This window comes from Eumetopias jubatus, unplaced genomic scaffold (assembly GCF_037043125.1).
Source record: "Eumetopias jubatus isolate StellerSeaLion01/CBP00866 unplaced genomic scaffold, mEumJub1_p1.0 scaffold_15, whole genome shotgun sequence".
NCBI lineage: Eukaryota > Metazoa > Chordata > Mammalia > Carnivora > Otariidae > Eumetopias > Eumetopias jubatus.
Window position 1 is genome coordinate 77,919,324 of NW_028274821.1, and position 13,895 is coordinate 77,933,218.

The window sequence follows — 13,895 nt, forward strand, 5'->3', positions numbered from 1 at the left end:
GCCAGACCATCATCAAATGCCCCCAGTAAGGAGGTGACAGGAACAAAATCACCTCTGGTTGAGAACCACTGGCTCAGAGAAATGAAGTGACTAGTCCAAAGTCTCAAAATCAGTGAGCAGGAAAGGTTAGATTCTGACCCCGATCCTCTGCTTAGGGGAGACCAACACCCTTTCCACGGCTCACAATCTTCAAAAGCCAGCCTGTGTTTGTTAACACGGTCTGGGTACCAGCAAGTGCACTGGGTGCGGGGGCGGGGGGGATGGTCAGGGAAGTAAGTGATGAAGAGGGACAGTGGGGGCAGTCTTGTCCATGCTGCTGATCGCTGGTCTCGACTCAAGCACGGATCGGCTGAGCCAAGGAAGGAAGATGCCTCGTTCCCCATTCCCGCGTCATTGCTGGATGTCCGGGAGACTTAGTGGCCGAGAACTCTTTAGAAGCCAGACTCTTGTCTCACCAGGGGTGCTGACAACCCAAAACGGAATGGCTCCTGGCCAAGTTACAAAGATGCTTTTGTCTTCAGTATTCATTCCACAGATAGGAAAACATGCACACAAGAGAATAAACAATCTGTTTAAAGGACCATAGCTTTAACATGCAGAGAAGAAAGAGCATGCAGTAAAGGCCCAGCTTGGAAATGCCAAGGAGCAGGGAAACCATGGGCTACTGTCATAAGGGCAGCCGGATTTTAAGAGTCGCACAGGAGCCGGTCCTAGGTGGGGACCACCTGTCCATTCTCAGTGGGTAGCACTGCATCTGCCTGAGCATCTGCAAACACCCTTGCCCCAGGAGGCTGGAGCCTCAGGGAGGGGCTTAAGGAGGAGCCAAGAACCAAGAGGGCCCCAGGCTGTTAAGCAAAGAAAACAATTGCTCCGGCACTGGTCAGAGGAAGGAGTCTGGCAGAGCTAGCTCAGCATAGTGCTATCTATCCGACTCTCCCCTTCCACCAGGAAGTCATTCATTCATTCATCCATCCATTCATTCATTCTATACATATAGAGTAATCTCCTACAATGTGTCCTACAAGGTCCACATCCAGGATTGGAATGGAAAAAAGCCTCCCTTCCGAAGTGGTGTGGCAGCCGTGTTAAGGGGACACCGGCTGGAAGCTGGACGGCCTCTATTAGAGCTACTGCTGCCCCTCCCCCACATACACACCCGACAGAACTTGCGGTGCAACCTCAGCTAAACCCCTTCCCTTCTCTGGGCCTCTGTGTCCTAATACAGTGAGCATTTCAGACAAAACAACAGTAATGGCTTCTGCTTAGAGTCAAAACCCTGCACTAAGTATTTACGTGCGTAACCACCTTTCCACATCACAAGCATCCTGCGGAAAGGAATCCCATTTCAGAGGTGAGGAGACCGAGTCTCAGAGGTGTTAGGAACTTGCTCCAGTTTTCACACTTTGTGAACTACAGGAAGGATGCATCTGGTTTGAGAGCTGGGTTTCCTAACCACCTTCCACTCTGCTCTACTCTTCTCAAAGTTCTCTTGGTCTCTGTTCCGCGGCTAGCCTTTGTCTGGCTGGAAACACAAAACTCAAGGAGTTGGAGAGGAAGAAGAATGGTGTCCTGTCCTGCTACCAAACTGGGCATCGTTTCTCCCTTACGAATGGGGAGTGGAGGTACCCTCCCTCCAGAAGGTCCCAGAGATCCTCATATCCTCCCATCTTGATACAAATAGGAGGCAAATTTACCGTTCCCGTGGGCCGCTCTGTTCCCATGGCTCGGACTACGAGGTCAATCTCAATGTCCCCTTCCTCTGGGGGAACGCTTGAGTTCAAGAGCCCGCAGGGGCCAGGGAGGACCTCTGCTAAGGAAGAGGGTCAGGGGGCACCTGAATTGGAACAGGGAAAACAGCCCTTCCTGCCACATGCGGGAAGACCTAGATGTCCCAGATTCTCCAATAATCAAAGGAGGCAGAAATGTGCATTGTGATGCGAAATGTCCTGATTTATAAAGATTGATAACTTAATTGAAAAATGTAAAACATACTCTGTATGCAAACAAAACAAAACAAAACAAAGATATCTGGGGGCCGAATTCTACCCTGTTGCATACCCCAAAAGCAACCTCTATTCTCCAGTCTCCCCAGCATCATCCCTTCTGAATGTCATCTCCACCTAAACCCCTCCTTCTCATCTTGACTCCAATTGCTTAACACCTTTGTAAGAAACAATTCCCTATCTTCCAATGGCTCCTCATCTCACAGCAAAAGCCAATATCCTTACCTACCAGGCCCTACATGACCTTCTTTTCAGCATCTCTGTGACCCAATTTATTCTACTGCTCTCTTCCCCATACTGCTTCTTCCTATTCCTTGGACACTGCCAGCACAGTGATGCCACAGGGCCTTTGCACTTGCTATTCACCCTGCCTGAAAAGTTCTTTCCTCAAATATGCAAACAGCTTACTAAATAGATTAAGAGGGGAACCTGGGTGGCTCAGCTGGTTAAATGTCTGACTTTGGCTCAGGTCCTGATCTCAGGGTCCTGGGACCGAGCCCCGCATCAGGATCCCCACTCAGTGAGGAGTCTGCTAGTCTCTCCCTCCCCTGCTCAGGCTCTCTCTGACTCTCTCTCAAAGAAATAAATAAAATCATCTAAAAAATAAATCAACAAATGTTACCTTATTTAACAAATTTTTACTGAGACTTTATGACACAGGGGTATTGAGCTAAACATGTATTAAGAACTTTAAAACAGTCAGATCATTTGACCCCGTAATTCCACTCCTGGGAATATATCCTGAGAATATAAAAATAGTGAAAACCAATATAAAGCCCCAAAATGTTTGTTGCTAATGAACACAAAATAAAAAGGAAGCAACTGAAATGTTCACCAATAAATAAGCTATGAGACAGTTATAAGATGGAATGATAAGCATGTTGAAATATTATGACATACCATTTCATAAAAATGTAAGATATAAAATAACAGATTTTTGACTTCCACTATGTAAAAGAGGAGAAGAGAAAAAAATATGAAACCGCTGTAAACAGTTACTATGGCTATTGAGGGGGCATTATGAAAAACTGCTAATTGACGCTTTTTAAAAAGTTTTCTGCAATGAGCTTACACACTTCTATAAATAGGAAATATTAGGAAAATAAAAACTGATTGTATGTGTGGATGCGGACGGTGATTGACTGCATCCGCCTGGGTGGACGAACACAGGGGAGCCAGAAGCTGGCTGGGTCCCCGGAGGAGACGGCAAGCCAGAGTGGCCTGGACCCTCTTTGTGAAAGTCAGCCCCCCGCTGGGTGATGTCCAGCTACTTTGAGGGAGGTACAGAGTCCCCTGTCTGCTGGGAAATTGCTCCAGCTCTGATCAGTCAGGGAACAGTGTCTTCAGCCCCTGACATTTATCAAAGCTCCTTCACCCTCATCTGTCAGTGTGTGGTGGGGCTGCCTCTCCAGGGCTCAGTCTAATCAAGTCAGAAGGCCCAGAGTGTCCCTGGAGACGAGGAGGAGGGGGACTCCAGGGGAGAAGGGAGAAAGGAGACAGGCACCCGGGGAAAGAATCATGAGGGAGGAGCAGGAAGCACAAATGTTCAGAGAACGCCCGTTTGTTTTGCTATCATGGCAATTAATGCTGGGAAGTGACATTTTAAGGGGCTCTGGTGACAGCTTTGGTGACATTCCTGTTTGTGATTCCATGACAAATCTCTGTCTATATCTTATTTTAGAGAGTGCGGAGACAGCTCAGAGGACAGCTGTCTGGGGATGCCGAGCTCCTGTCTGTCAGAGGGTCGGCTCCCGCCCGCTGTGCCCAGCCTCGACATTGAGGCACCAGGACCAGTGTTCGGGGCGGGGGGACGCACACATCAAAGCACACACAGCTTTGCTGAAGAGTCGGGGTCTGGTTGTCTGCAGTCCTGTTAACTTTACTATGTTTGAACATTAATTGGAGAGAAAATGCGTGTTCTCCCATTATACAAGTAGCCATTAGGGTTAAAAGGAAAAGAAAAAAAAAAAGAACTTCTCAATTCTGGATACTTGCCAGGCTGGCTAGTTCTATGGAGCCTATTTATTCAAATACAGATCTTGCCCCCCTTTGTTTTCTAAGAAGTCCAAACAGGAAAACAGAATGGAAACAGATTAAGTTCAAATTTTACAGTCTAGGAACTGGAAGGAATTACTAATTGTGTCTCATCTCTAAGCCTGCTGCACCATCTGCGGCCAAGGGCTCCCCAGTCTTGTTTGAATACACCCAAAGATGAGGAGTTTCAATGTTCAAGATGATGAAGGGGAAGGCAGAGTAGATGTAACAAGTTGTTTCCCAAGTGACATTCAGCATGCTGCAGAAATAAATACTGTATGGCCAGACAAAGAGAGCTATGAACTTGAGCTCAAGAGATGTGGGTTTAAGGAGGAATTTACCCCCAAACTCACTCTTTGTCGTTTGGGGGGGTGGGGTGGGTGGAGTGATTTAATTTCTCTGAGCCCTGTAAGGTTCTTTGTCTCTCAGAAGGGTTTGGTAACACACAGAGTATCATATAATGTTTATGAAGCCATTCTATAAATGTTAAAGGACTATATAAAATTAAGCGGCTATTACTGTTTTATACCCCTTTAAACCGTGAGCTTCTAGAAAACCATTTCCCATTATGCTCCGTCTCTTCTTCATTAAATGTATTGCCTTGCACATAGTAGGTGCTCAGTAAACATCTCTTAAGCAGCTGAATGAATGAGTGAATGAATGACTGAGTAGTGAGGGACAGGTGCACCCAGAAGATGATGCAGGGACTCAAGTGTCAGCCCGTTTCCTTCTGCATCAACCAACAAAGGTGTAGAGAAGACAGAAATTACACCAAATAGCCTTTGGGACATTCGGCAATGCAGACTCCAAAAAGTATTTTCAATAAGGAGAAGGGAGTCAGAGGCAGTTGGGTGTGAGAAAGTCATATCCCAAACATTTTTTTCTTTTTATGCTAAAGAATCTAACTTTCAAAAAAAATCTTGTGTGGAACCCCAATGTATGAACAGTAAAAAGCCATCCAGTTCTGGGGAAAGCAATCCAGCCCATGCTGCTTTCCTCTGGCCCCAGGGAGCTCTGGCAACACGCTATCAAATGGGAGCTGATGCTAGGGAGTGAGTTTCCTCAGGCTCCTGGAGAATGTCCCTCTGGGGCTCCGAGACACCTAGGAAGAGGAATGTGTGGAGCCGTGTGGTTTCAAGGATGGGTGGTGTTTTCCCAGCAGTGAGCACAACGGGAGAAATTTCTGGGTGGTCAGGGATGGATGAGAGTATCCGCTAAGGAAAGAATATGCAGGACACATGAAGGGTCCTTTGGGAGGAACAGCTGAGTAGTTTCAAAAGAAAGCAGACAGACAATGGGAACAGAGGGTCACAGTGTGGGGTAAGACACACCAGGGGGTTGGCCATGGGGACTGCAGGGGTAAGACATAAAGCCCTACATGGACCACGACTGTCTCATGTACCATTCCCCGTTCCTCCACTCAAACTTCACCTCGAGTCCCCTGAATTATCCCCCCCCCTTCAGACCTCCTGGCAAGGAGCACGTTCAGGAAGTTATCACAGATCCAGTGACCAGTGATCTGTCCCCCGGGGGGTCTCCCAGTACAACAGACCTTCTCTGAGGCTTAGGAGAACTTGAAATTCACGTCAAGACCCACTCATAAACTGAAACCAGTTCGGTGGTTCATACCAGCATTTAAAAGATGACACAAAAAGAACAGAAACTATCAGAGCGTGCCACATATAATAAAGGTAAGTATTCTTTTGCAAAATTTGTTTTAGAGACATACACACAACACACAGGTTCCCACACGTGTGCGTGTGTATGTGTCTGGCCTCAGTGCAAAATCTTTTTCTCCCTGTGGCTGGTGTTCAATATTTTTGATAAACACAGCTCTAAGAGACTTGGCTTGCTAGCATCTAAGCCCAAGCCTTGCCTCTCCTGCTCAAATAAATGGACAGGATTAATGCATGTGGTGTTGTCTTCAGAGCAGGCTGGGGTTTGCTGGGTTTCAAATTCTGGCTTCACTACTTTTAGTTTGTATAGCTGAGATGATCTCCAAATTTCAGTAAAGGTGATTTCTTCCTTATGAGATGGGTGGGACATTGATTTAAAATGCTAAACAGGGGTGCCTGGGTGGCTCAATTGGTTGAGCATCCGATTCTTGGTTTTGGCTCAGGTCATGGTCTCAGGGTTGTGGGATCGAGCCCCACTTCGGGCTCTGGGCTCAGTGCTGAGTCTACTTGTCCCTCTCCCTTTCCCCCTCCCCGCCACCTCTCTCTCTCAAATAAATACATAATTTAAAAAAAAAATACTAAACAAGGTTTGTCTGGTTCAGAAAAAGGTTAGTAAGGAGTCCATGCAGAGTTACCAGTTTGTGGAGAGGCACGGAGATAGCCATCTCTCTCCATTAATTTATTCATTCCTCCATCTACTGACCCAACACCTATTACATGTCAGATGCTCCAGTAGGCACAGAACAAACCAAACGGACCTGGTCCGTGATCTCATGGAACTCTGAATCTGTTGAGAAAATTAAAATATTTAATAAATAAATATAAATAATTAAAAAAATAAACAGGGGAATTGATAGAAGGTAAAAGAACAGAGCTCACATGAGAAAAGAGCTTTGTCTGATGAGGTGGGATTTAAGCTGATGCCAGAATGACCAGAAGGAGTCAGCCATGACAGACTGGGGAAAGAAAGAGGGGGATTTTTCCAGGCAAAGATAATCGTGGCATATGCAAGGGGCCTGTGGTGAAAGAAGCTCAGCAAGCATGAAGAACAGAGAGGAGGCCATTGGCTAGAGTATAGGGGCTGAGTTTAACAGCAGTGAGAGCCCTGGAAAAACTTTCAGCATGAACGCGCTATGACCATAACAGAGTCGCTGCAGCCGGAAGAACGGATGAATGAGGATAGGCATAGAATTGAAGACTTGTGAAGATAAGGTGTTTGGGGGATGCCAGGAAGACTGATGTGGCTGGAAGAGGAAATGGCTGTGCAAGGGTGAAGCAGAGGGGGCTAGAAGCTTAGGCTAGAGCCTCTGTGTGAAGAAGTTTGAACACCAAGGCATTTGAATGAGCTATTGCGTACAAAGAGCTCTGAAAATTTAGAGAGCGCTACAAAATGATGACATTTACATGGCATCCACCGGGGGTGGCAGAAAGGTGAGTTAATAAACAGCTTTCCGGGTCTCTGTCACCCTAGAATGCTCTATTAACACCAACACAACTCTCCTATACTCCTGGGAACCTCTCAAAACACTAAAAAAAAAAAAAAAAAAAAAAAAAAAACCCGGTCTCCCTGTTGCAAAGTCCCTTCTAAAAGCCAATTTAGAAGCTCAGAATTACTGTGTAGCAGCTTCCTGCCTCTGAGAACAGATGTTAATTACCTATTTTTCTTCCCCAGTTTGCGGATGAGGCAAGTTCATGGTTGCTATGCTTTAGCTATCCCTGCGATTGTACGAGCTCGGTGCCTTCCCCAGACCATGACACGCAGTGTGGGGCGGGCTGTTCACTCCCCAGCTCTGCCCCTACCATGACCGCTCTTGTGCTGGAGCTGCAACCTGGCTCAGCCACTTTCCAGCTGTGTGACCCTGGACAGGTTACTCAGCCCCTCTTTGCCTTAGTCTCTTGCGCTGTAGAATGGAAACAAAGTCAGTACCCAACTCACAGGGTTATTGTGAGGTGTAAATGACATAATTCAGGGAAAGCTCCCAGAACAGCAGATAGAGAGCTAAATAAAGGTCTCTGTCTCTATTTCTATTTCCCATTCTCTCCTTCCTTCTCTTCCTTCAGTTACAAACAGCATGCATTTTTTTCACAATAATAAAACAAAAGTAAGAAAACCCAATATCCATTCAGCCATCCCCCACGCTTTCCCTTGATAAAGTGATAAATTTGTTATTTTAATTTCCTTGAGCTTTCATGTGTAATATTCAGGGCAGGGAAACATAAATTTAAGGATGGATAAGGAAAATTGGAATTAAAATGCATCAAGTTTCTGCTATGTGCCAAACACAGCACCGAGCATTCATACACTGGCATGCTTAAATCCGCAGCACTGTGCTAAGGTGATATTCAGCAGTGATATTCAAAATACCTGAGAACTTCTAAGGCCTAGGCTCCAACTAGTAAGACAGGATGCCAGCCATAATCCTGGAGAAGTACCCTAAAGCCACCTTGTTCCTAGAGAGTGGTAGCTTCAGGAGGGTTCTTGGGGAGGGGCTGGGATGGCCAGGAAGTAGGAAGGCACTGGGAGAGCTCAGGACAGCGAGCTACTTACCAACCGACACAGAAGAAGTTCAGTATTTAACAAAGGGTCTAGCCACACAGGTGTGTATCAGCTGAACGTCAAACCTGCTCAGGACAATGCTCTTGGGGTCTGGAAACCCAAGTGGTGGCCCCTTGGTAATGAAACTTTCTCCCTCTGCTCTCCAGACTGTCCCCTCTATTATTTGCAAGTCCAAGCTGAAAAGCAGGCTGACAAAGCTTGAGAATGGAGAAAGAGCTTGAATTGATAGGCAAAATCTAAGTGGGAAAGGTGCAGATGAGATTAGCTTTTGGCAATATAATTTCAAAAAGGCTGGGGGATTACTTTTCTATGGGTTGCCCAGCCTCTGAAGAGTTGTTCCCTCTTGACAAAACCCATAGCCGGTCCCAGGTCACCCCACAAAAGAGAGCGCCTCATGGTTCTCTCCCAAGGCTCCAACAGACGCAACAGAGTACTCATCGGGGCTGAGCTGCTGTGAAATCTTCTGCAATCTGCCAGTGGAACCATCCCTCTCGTGTCTACACAAGGAGGACCAGGTGCTCAGGGACCATAATGCTGCAAGAACAGCCCCTAGCAGTCACCTCCCCAAGGTCAGGGTGACCAGAACACTGTGTGGAGTCAGGAAAAGCATGCCCTCCACTTCCTCTTGCTTGGATTTCTCCCTCTTCCATCCTTATCGGATTTAAGCGGGGCTGGATCCAGGACTAAGTGAAGGGTTTTGTGTTATTTCAAATTTTTCTTTGTTTTAAAGCTGAGGCAGAACATTAAAAAAAAAATACTGTGGGTCAGATGAAAACAGGTGGGGTGAAGGCATGGCCTTGCAGGGATGGTGAAGAGGGTTGCCCAAGGACATGGCACCAGTGAACCCAGGAGTGGGGTTCAGTGCAATCCGCTCATCTCCACTGCTTGGGCAGAGGGTGGGGGGATGTCCGGAAACCAACAGTTCAAAGACAGGAGTGACCATGGAAGACAAGGGAAATATCCCAGATCATGGTGGCTGGAACATAAAAGAAGACTGGAGGTGAATACTGGATGTGGATTAAGGACATTCAGGAAGCCCAGCTAAGACCAGGGCTTTAAAGTCTACAAACACAGCTCTCCGGTATCCGACACCTGACACGTACGAGGATCTGGGGTAGGCATTTTGCACACATTTTATTGTTATATTGAATCCTTCCAGAACCCTTCGGTGAGGAAACTGAGACCCAGAGGGTTGAATTCCTGTTTTTCCAAGGTCACCCAGTAAATAAAGGAGGCAGGATTTGAACCCAGGTCCAGGTGACTCCAAAATCTGCACTGTAGCCTGTGTCACTGTCACCCCAATGTGGGTTTCTAGGCTTGACAAAAATGTCTCCTTTTAAGAAAACCCCTTATTGGTCCAAGATGGGTCCAAGAGTAAGGATCTCAGAAGCAAAGAAGTAAGATGTAGAGCTCAGAGCTCCAGGACTGGCCCAAGCAGCAAGGGTTTCTCTCAATTCACAAAAGGAGTGGGTCAGTGTCAGAATGGTGGTCTCCAGGCCAAGCCTTTAACCCATCGTTATCACCCACATCCCAAAGACAATGAGGAGGAAAATGCATTTTTTTTTTGCAGCATTTATAGGACAAGAGCCAAATTCCATCTATAAACAAGCTGGTGCCACAGACACTTAATAAAGACAAATATGAACACACTCTGTGCTTATGTCCAAATAATCCATTGTCCACCAACTTCTGGGAAATGGATCTTCGCAACAGCCCTATGAAAAAGGGTGACAGGTTTCAGTCATCAAAAAGCCCAATATGAACCAGCGATCGTGGCACGAAACATGATCTCAAGCTCCATCAACAGAAGCATAACAGCTGGGAAAAGGGAGGTGAAAGTCCCATTTTGCTTAGCACAGGAACATTCCCGCCTTGAGGCAGAGGGGTGTTAGTTCTGGTGTGACATTCTAAGACATGAAGAATTAGACTCTCCATCTAGAGGACAGTGACTGGAATGGTGAAATGTCTGAAAACTACGTCACATGAGTCTAGCTGAAGAAACTGGGATTATTTAGGTTGATTTCCAGAAGTTACAGGATGTCTTTTTTTTCTCTTGTCAAATTTTCCAAGAGCTGCCTTAGAGAAGGAAGATCAGATTCATTTTCTTTGTGGATGTGAAGGGCCAGGGAAACAGATTTCAACTCAATCTATGGAAAAATTTTCTAACAGCAGTGTCTGAAAATGAGATGAATTCTCTCATCTGAGTAGTAAGAAGGCCATCAAGGGAGGTAATCAAGAGACAATGGAGGGATATTGAACTACATAACTTCTGATGCTCCTCAGAACTCCAAGAACTCTGGCTTTTTTTTTTCTTCTTTCTCCCACCACTACCGAAGAGCTAGAGAGGACAAACTCGGATAACCCAACAGAGAGACTGGCCATAAATCCAGAATGGCTTAGCCCAGAAGACACCACTTGCGTCCCCAACCGCCCAGCTTCCCTGCCTCTTCCCAGCTCCCCAAAAGGCCCCCTGGAAGGTGGGATGCAACAAGGAAGACTCACCTTTCTTCTCAAAGTCCCCCTTCTCTTCTCCAGGCCGGCCCAGACTGTCCAGGGTGTGCGTCCCTTGGCTGCCAAACTCATCTTCCCGGGAGATGTGGTTGGCCCGCCGGGGTAGGTCCTCATCCTCTTCATAGTCATAGTCATCCAGGATGGGGGTTTCCCGGATGGGCACACCGATGACAGAAGTGTGAGCCTGCAGCCGAGAGGAACGGAAGCTTTCCCGGGCCTGGGGCCCCAGCAGCACCGATGGGATGTAGTGAATCTCATGGGTGGCTTCCGTGCTCGCGCTCTTCTGGGGGATGCGGTGGCGCTTCTGCCAACGCCGCTGGGCGTACAGAGCCACCGTGAACACCAGCAGCAGAAGCAGCAGTGCAATGAGGCCACCCTGGAGCAGAAGGGAAGAAGGACAAGTGAATGGGCCACCGTTCTTTGGTCTAGAGTGCCAGAGAGGGGTTTCCTGCCCAGATCCCTGGGTGTGGCTCATAAAGACTCAGGAACCGACAGCCGCAGCTTTAAAACCAGAGAGATGCTGCTTCCAAAACTTTCTCACCCACAAACCAACTGTGTGACCTTGGGCCAACTGCTTGACTTCTCAGAGCTTTGTTTTTCATGTGTATAAGGATGAGTAAGAATCCCTGCCCTCCCTTCTTCATTAGGTTGCCACGAGGAGCAAATGGGATGGATAATGGTCATGTCAGAGCAACGCAGACAACTAAATGCTGGAAGAGTTAAGGGCCATAGCCTCACACAGGTGCGTATCTGAATTTCAACTCTGCCTCCCATCAGCTGAGTGACCCCAGGACATTTGCTCTCTCAGCTTTGCTTCCTCATCTCTAGAATGAATCCACTGAGGGTTCAAGAGATGGTAGTATTTTTTCCAACCTGCTGCAAATATGAGACAACATTATAAGGTCAAACATAATTTCTGCACAGTCTGTATTTCCTTCATTATCAGAAACACTAATCTTTTTTTAATTAAAGACTTTACTTATTTATTTGAAAAAGAGAAAGGGAGAGCATGAGCAGGGGGAGAGTCAGAGAGAAAGGGAGAAGCAGGCTCCCCGCTGAGCAGGGAGCCTGACAAGGGGCTCGATCCCAGGACCCCAGGATTATGACCTGAGCTGAAGGCAGACGCTTAACCGACTGAACCACCCAGGTGTCCCAGAAACACTAGTCTGCTAATACGTGGCTCCCAATAGGGGGTCTGAGACAAAATAGGTGCTTCATAAATATTTGTTAAATAACTAAATGAAAAAAAAAACCATGTCTTTCTAGGGCTCTTTTAATCAGAACATTAAGGTAAATTGAAGCTTATTTTTCTCTAATACATCCCACTGGCAAATATTCAATTGAGTCTGCCTCCCATACTTTACCTTGGAACAATTTACAATGTATGAACATATGTTACATGATTCATGAGACTCATGAAATAACCTTTCTGTGAGTTCTGTAAGAGCAGGATTACTTACAAACATGTCTGCATCCCCCATGGCACCTGCTGAGGGCTGGAGGTGATAGGTAGGCATTCTCCTCGTTCCATTTTATTCACTCTGTGCCAGAAACATCTTCAGTGAACCGAGTAGCCCCCCTTAGTTACCTTGCTTTTCTTCCTTACAGATAGTGCTTTGTGGTTGGGGGACTGGAGTTTGCTGTGTTGAGTCCCTGGGGGTAATCTCCAGGGTTGGGAAGGATTGCCCTCTATGGGGGGGAGAGGGGGCTGAAATCAAGAAACCCAGAAACTCATGGTGAGCAACAGAGCAAAAGCTGAGCCTCGTTTCTAGCTGTGACTTCTGTTAGACATACTTGCTTAGGCCAGGAAGAATGCTATTTACTAAAATAATCTGCTATCCTGCTGCCTACACCAGAAAGCTGTCATGTTCTTTATGCAAGGCCCTCAGGTCAGTAAGCTGGAATTCATCACCTCCACGGCGGGTGGGGAGTGGGTGGGAAAATGTGCTAAGAGGTGCCCAGGCATGCAGGTACGGCCAGCCGCCCTGCCTTGACTTCAGCAGTGAGTTGCTGTGGAATGCCCAGGAAGCTTCCTCCAAATGTCAGAACTAAAGCACAAGTATACAAATCCAATAAATCTATAAGTATGTGCATGTGTGTGTGTGTGTGTGTGTGTGTGTGTGTGTGTGCTGTCAAATACATATAAAATAGGTGCATGCGCATGGTTCATGACCCTCGGAGCCCCCCAAAACAAGAACAGATCCTTTTTCCCTCCACAGAACATACAATAACGATTGCTCTGTGTCTAGAAGTCTCTTCTGACAGGGTATTACTTGTCAGTTTTTCCACCACAGAGAAGAAAGGGAGGAGACAGAGGAAGGGAGGGAGGAGTATGAAGGAAAGAGGTAACAGCAAGGACAGTGGAGAGAGAAAGGAGGCAGAACACTTGCTGAAACAATAGCAGGCCCTCTCCCTACTACCTTACTCCATGCTATTTGATCTTCATGATAACCCTATGTGATGGGATTGTAGTGTCTGTTCTACTGATGAGATGAGGAAAAGGCCATTCAGAGAGGTTAAGTAATTTGCTTGAAGTCACACAGGTTTTGATCCTAGGTTCATCTGGGTACAGAAGGCCAGGATGTGGTAAAGCAGGGATCTGAACACAAGGCTTCATTGCATAGCCATCAGCTCTGTGACAGCATAATGGTTCCCACAGACCGCAGCGGGGAGAGGAGAAAATGGGAAAGATCCGGGATTCGAGGGGCACGCCTTAAAGCTGCTCTTCACAAAGTGTTTCATTTAGGTTACTGACATCCTTAGGGAAATCTCCTTGCCTATCTTCAAACCTCTGGGCATTATACTGGCTGTGAGGGTCAGGCCCTACCTGGTCCAGGGCCCTTCATTCTCAACCCCTCCCGCCTACCCCGTTTATGAGGGTTGGACCCTCTGGTCAGATCCCAGGATTAACAATGACCTGGGAAAGATAAGACCTAACCAAACAGTCCACTTCCATCCACGACCGCCCCTCCCGGCCTGCACTGCCTCCAAACCGTCCTCCCTGGTCACCCCTGCAATCCTGGATCAGCCCCTAAATCCAGACGAGCAGCTCCTGGAAGGCAGGAAGGCCCACACTTTGCCTCCGACACCCTCCAGCAGTATCTGGCATAGTGG

General features: G+C 47.0%; 1 protein-coding gene across 3 annotated transcripts in view; it reads right to left on the reverse strand.

The window, feature by feature from the left end:
- Positions 1-13,895, reverse strand: part of ASTN2 (astrotactin 2) — a 904,520-nt gene that overhangs the window by 693,594 nt on the left and 197,031 nt on the right. For all 3 annotated transcript variants that reach the window (XM_028107899.2, XM_028107897.2, XM_028107898.2), the window contains exon 3: positions 10,773-11,157. In XM_028107899.2, the coding sequence (XP_027963700.1) occupies positions 10,773-11,157 (385 nt within the window). The remainder of the gene's footprint in view (positions 1-10,772; positions 11,158-13,895) is intronic.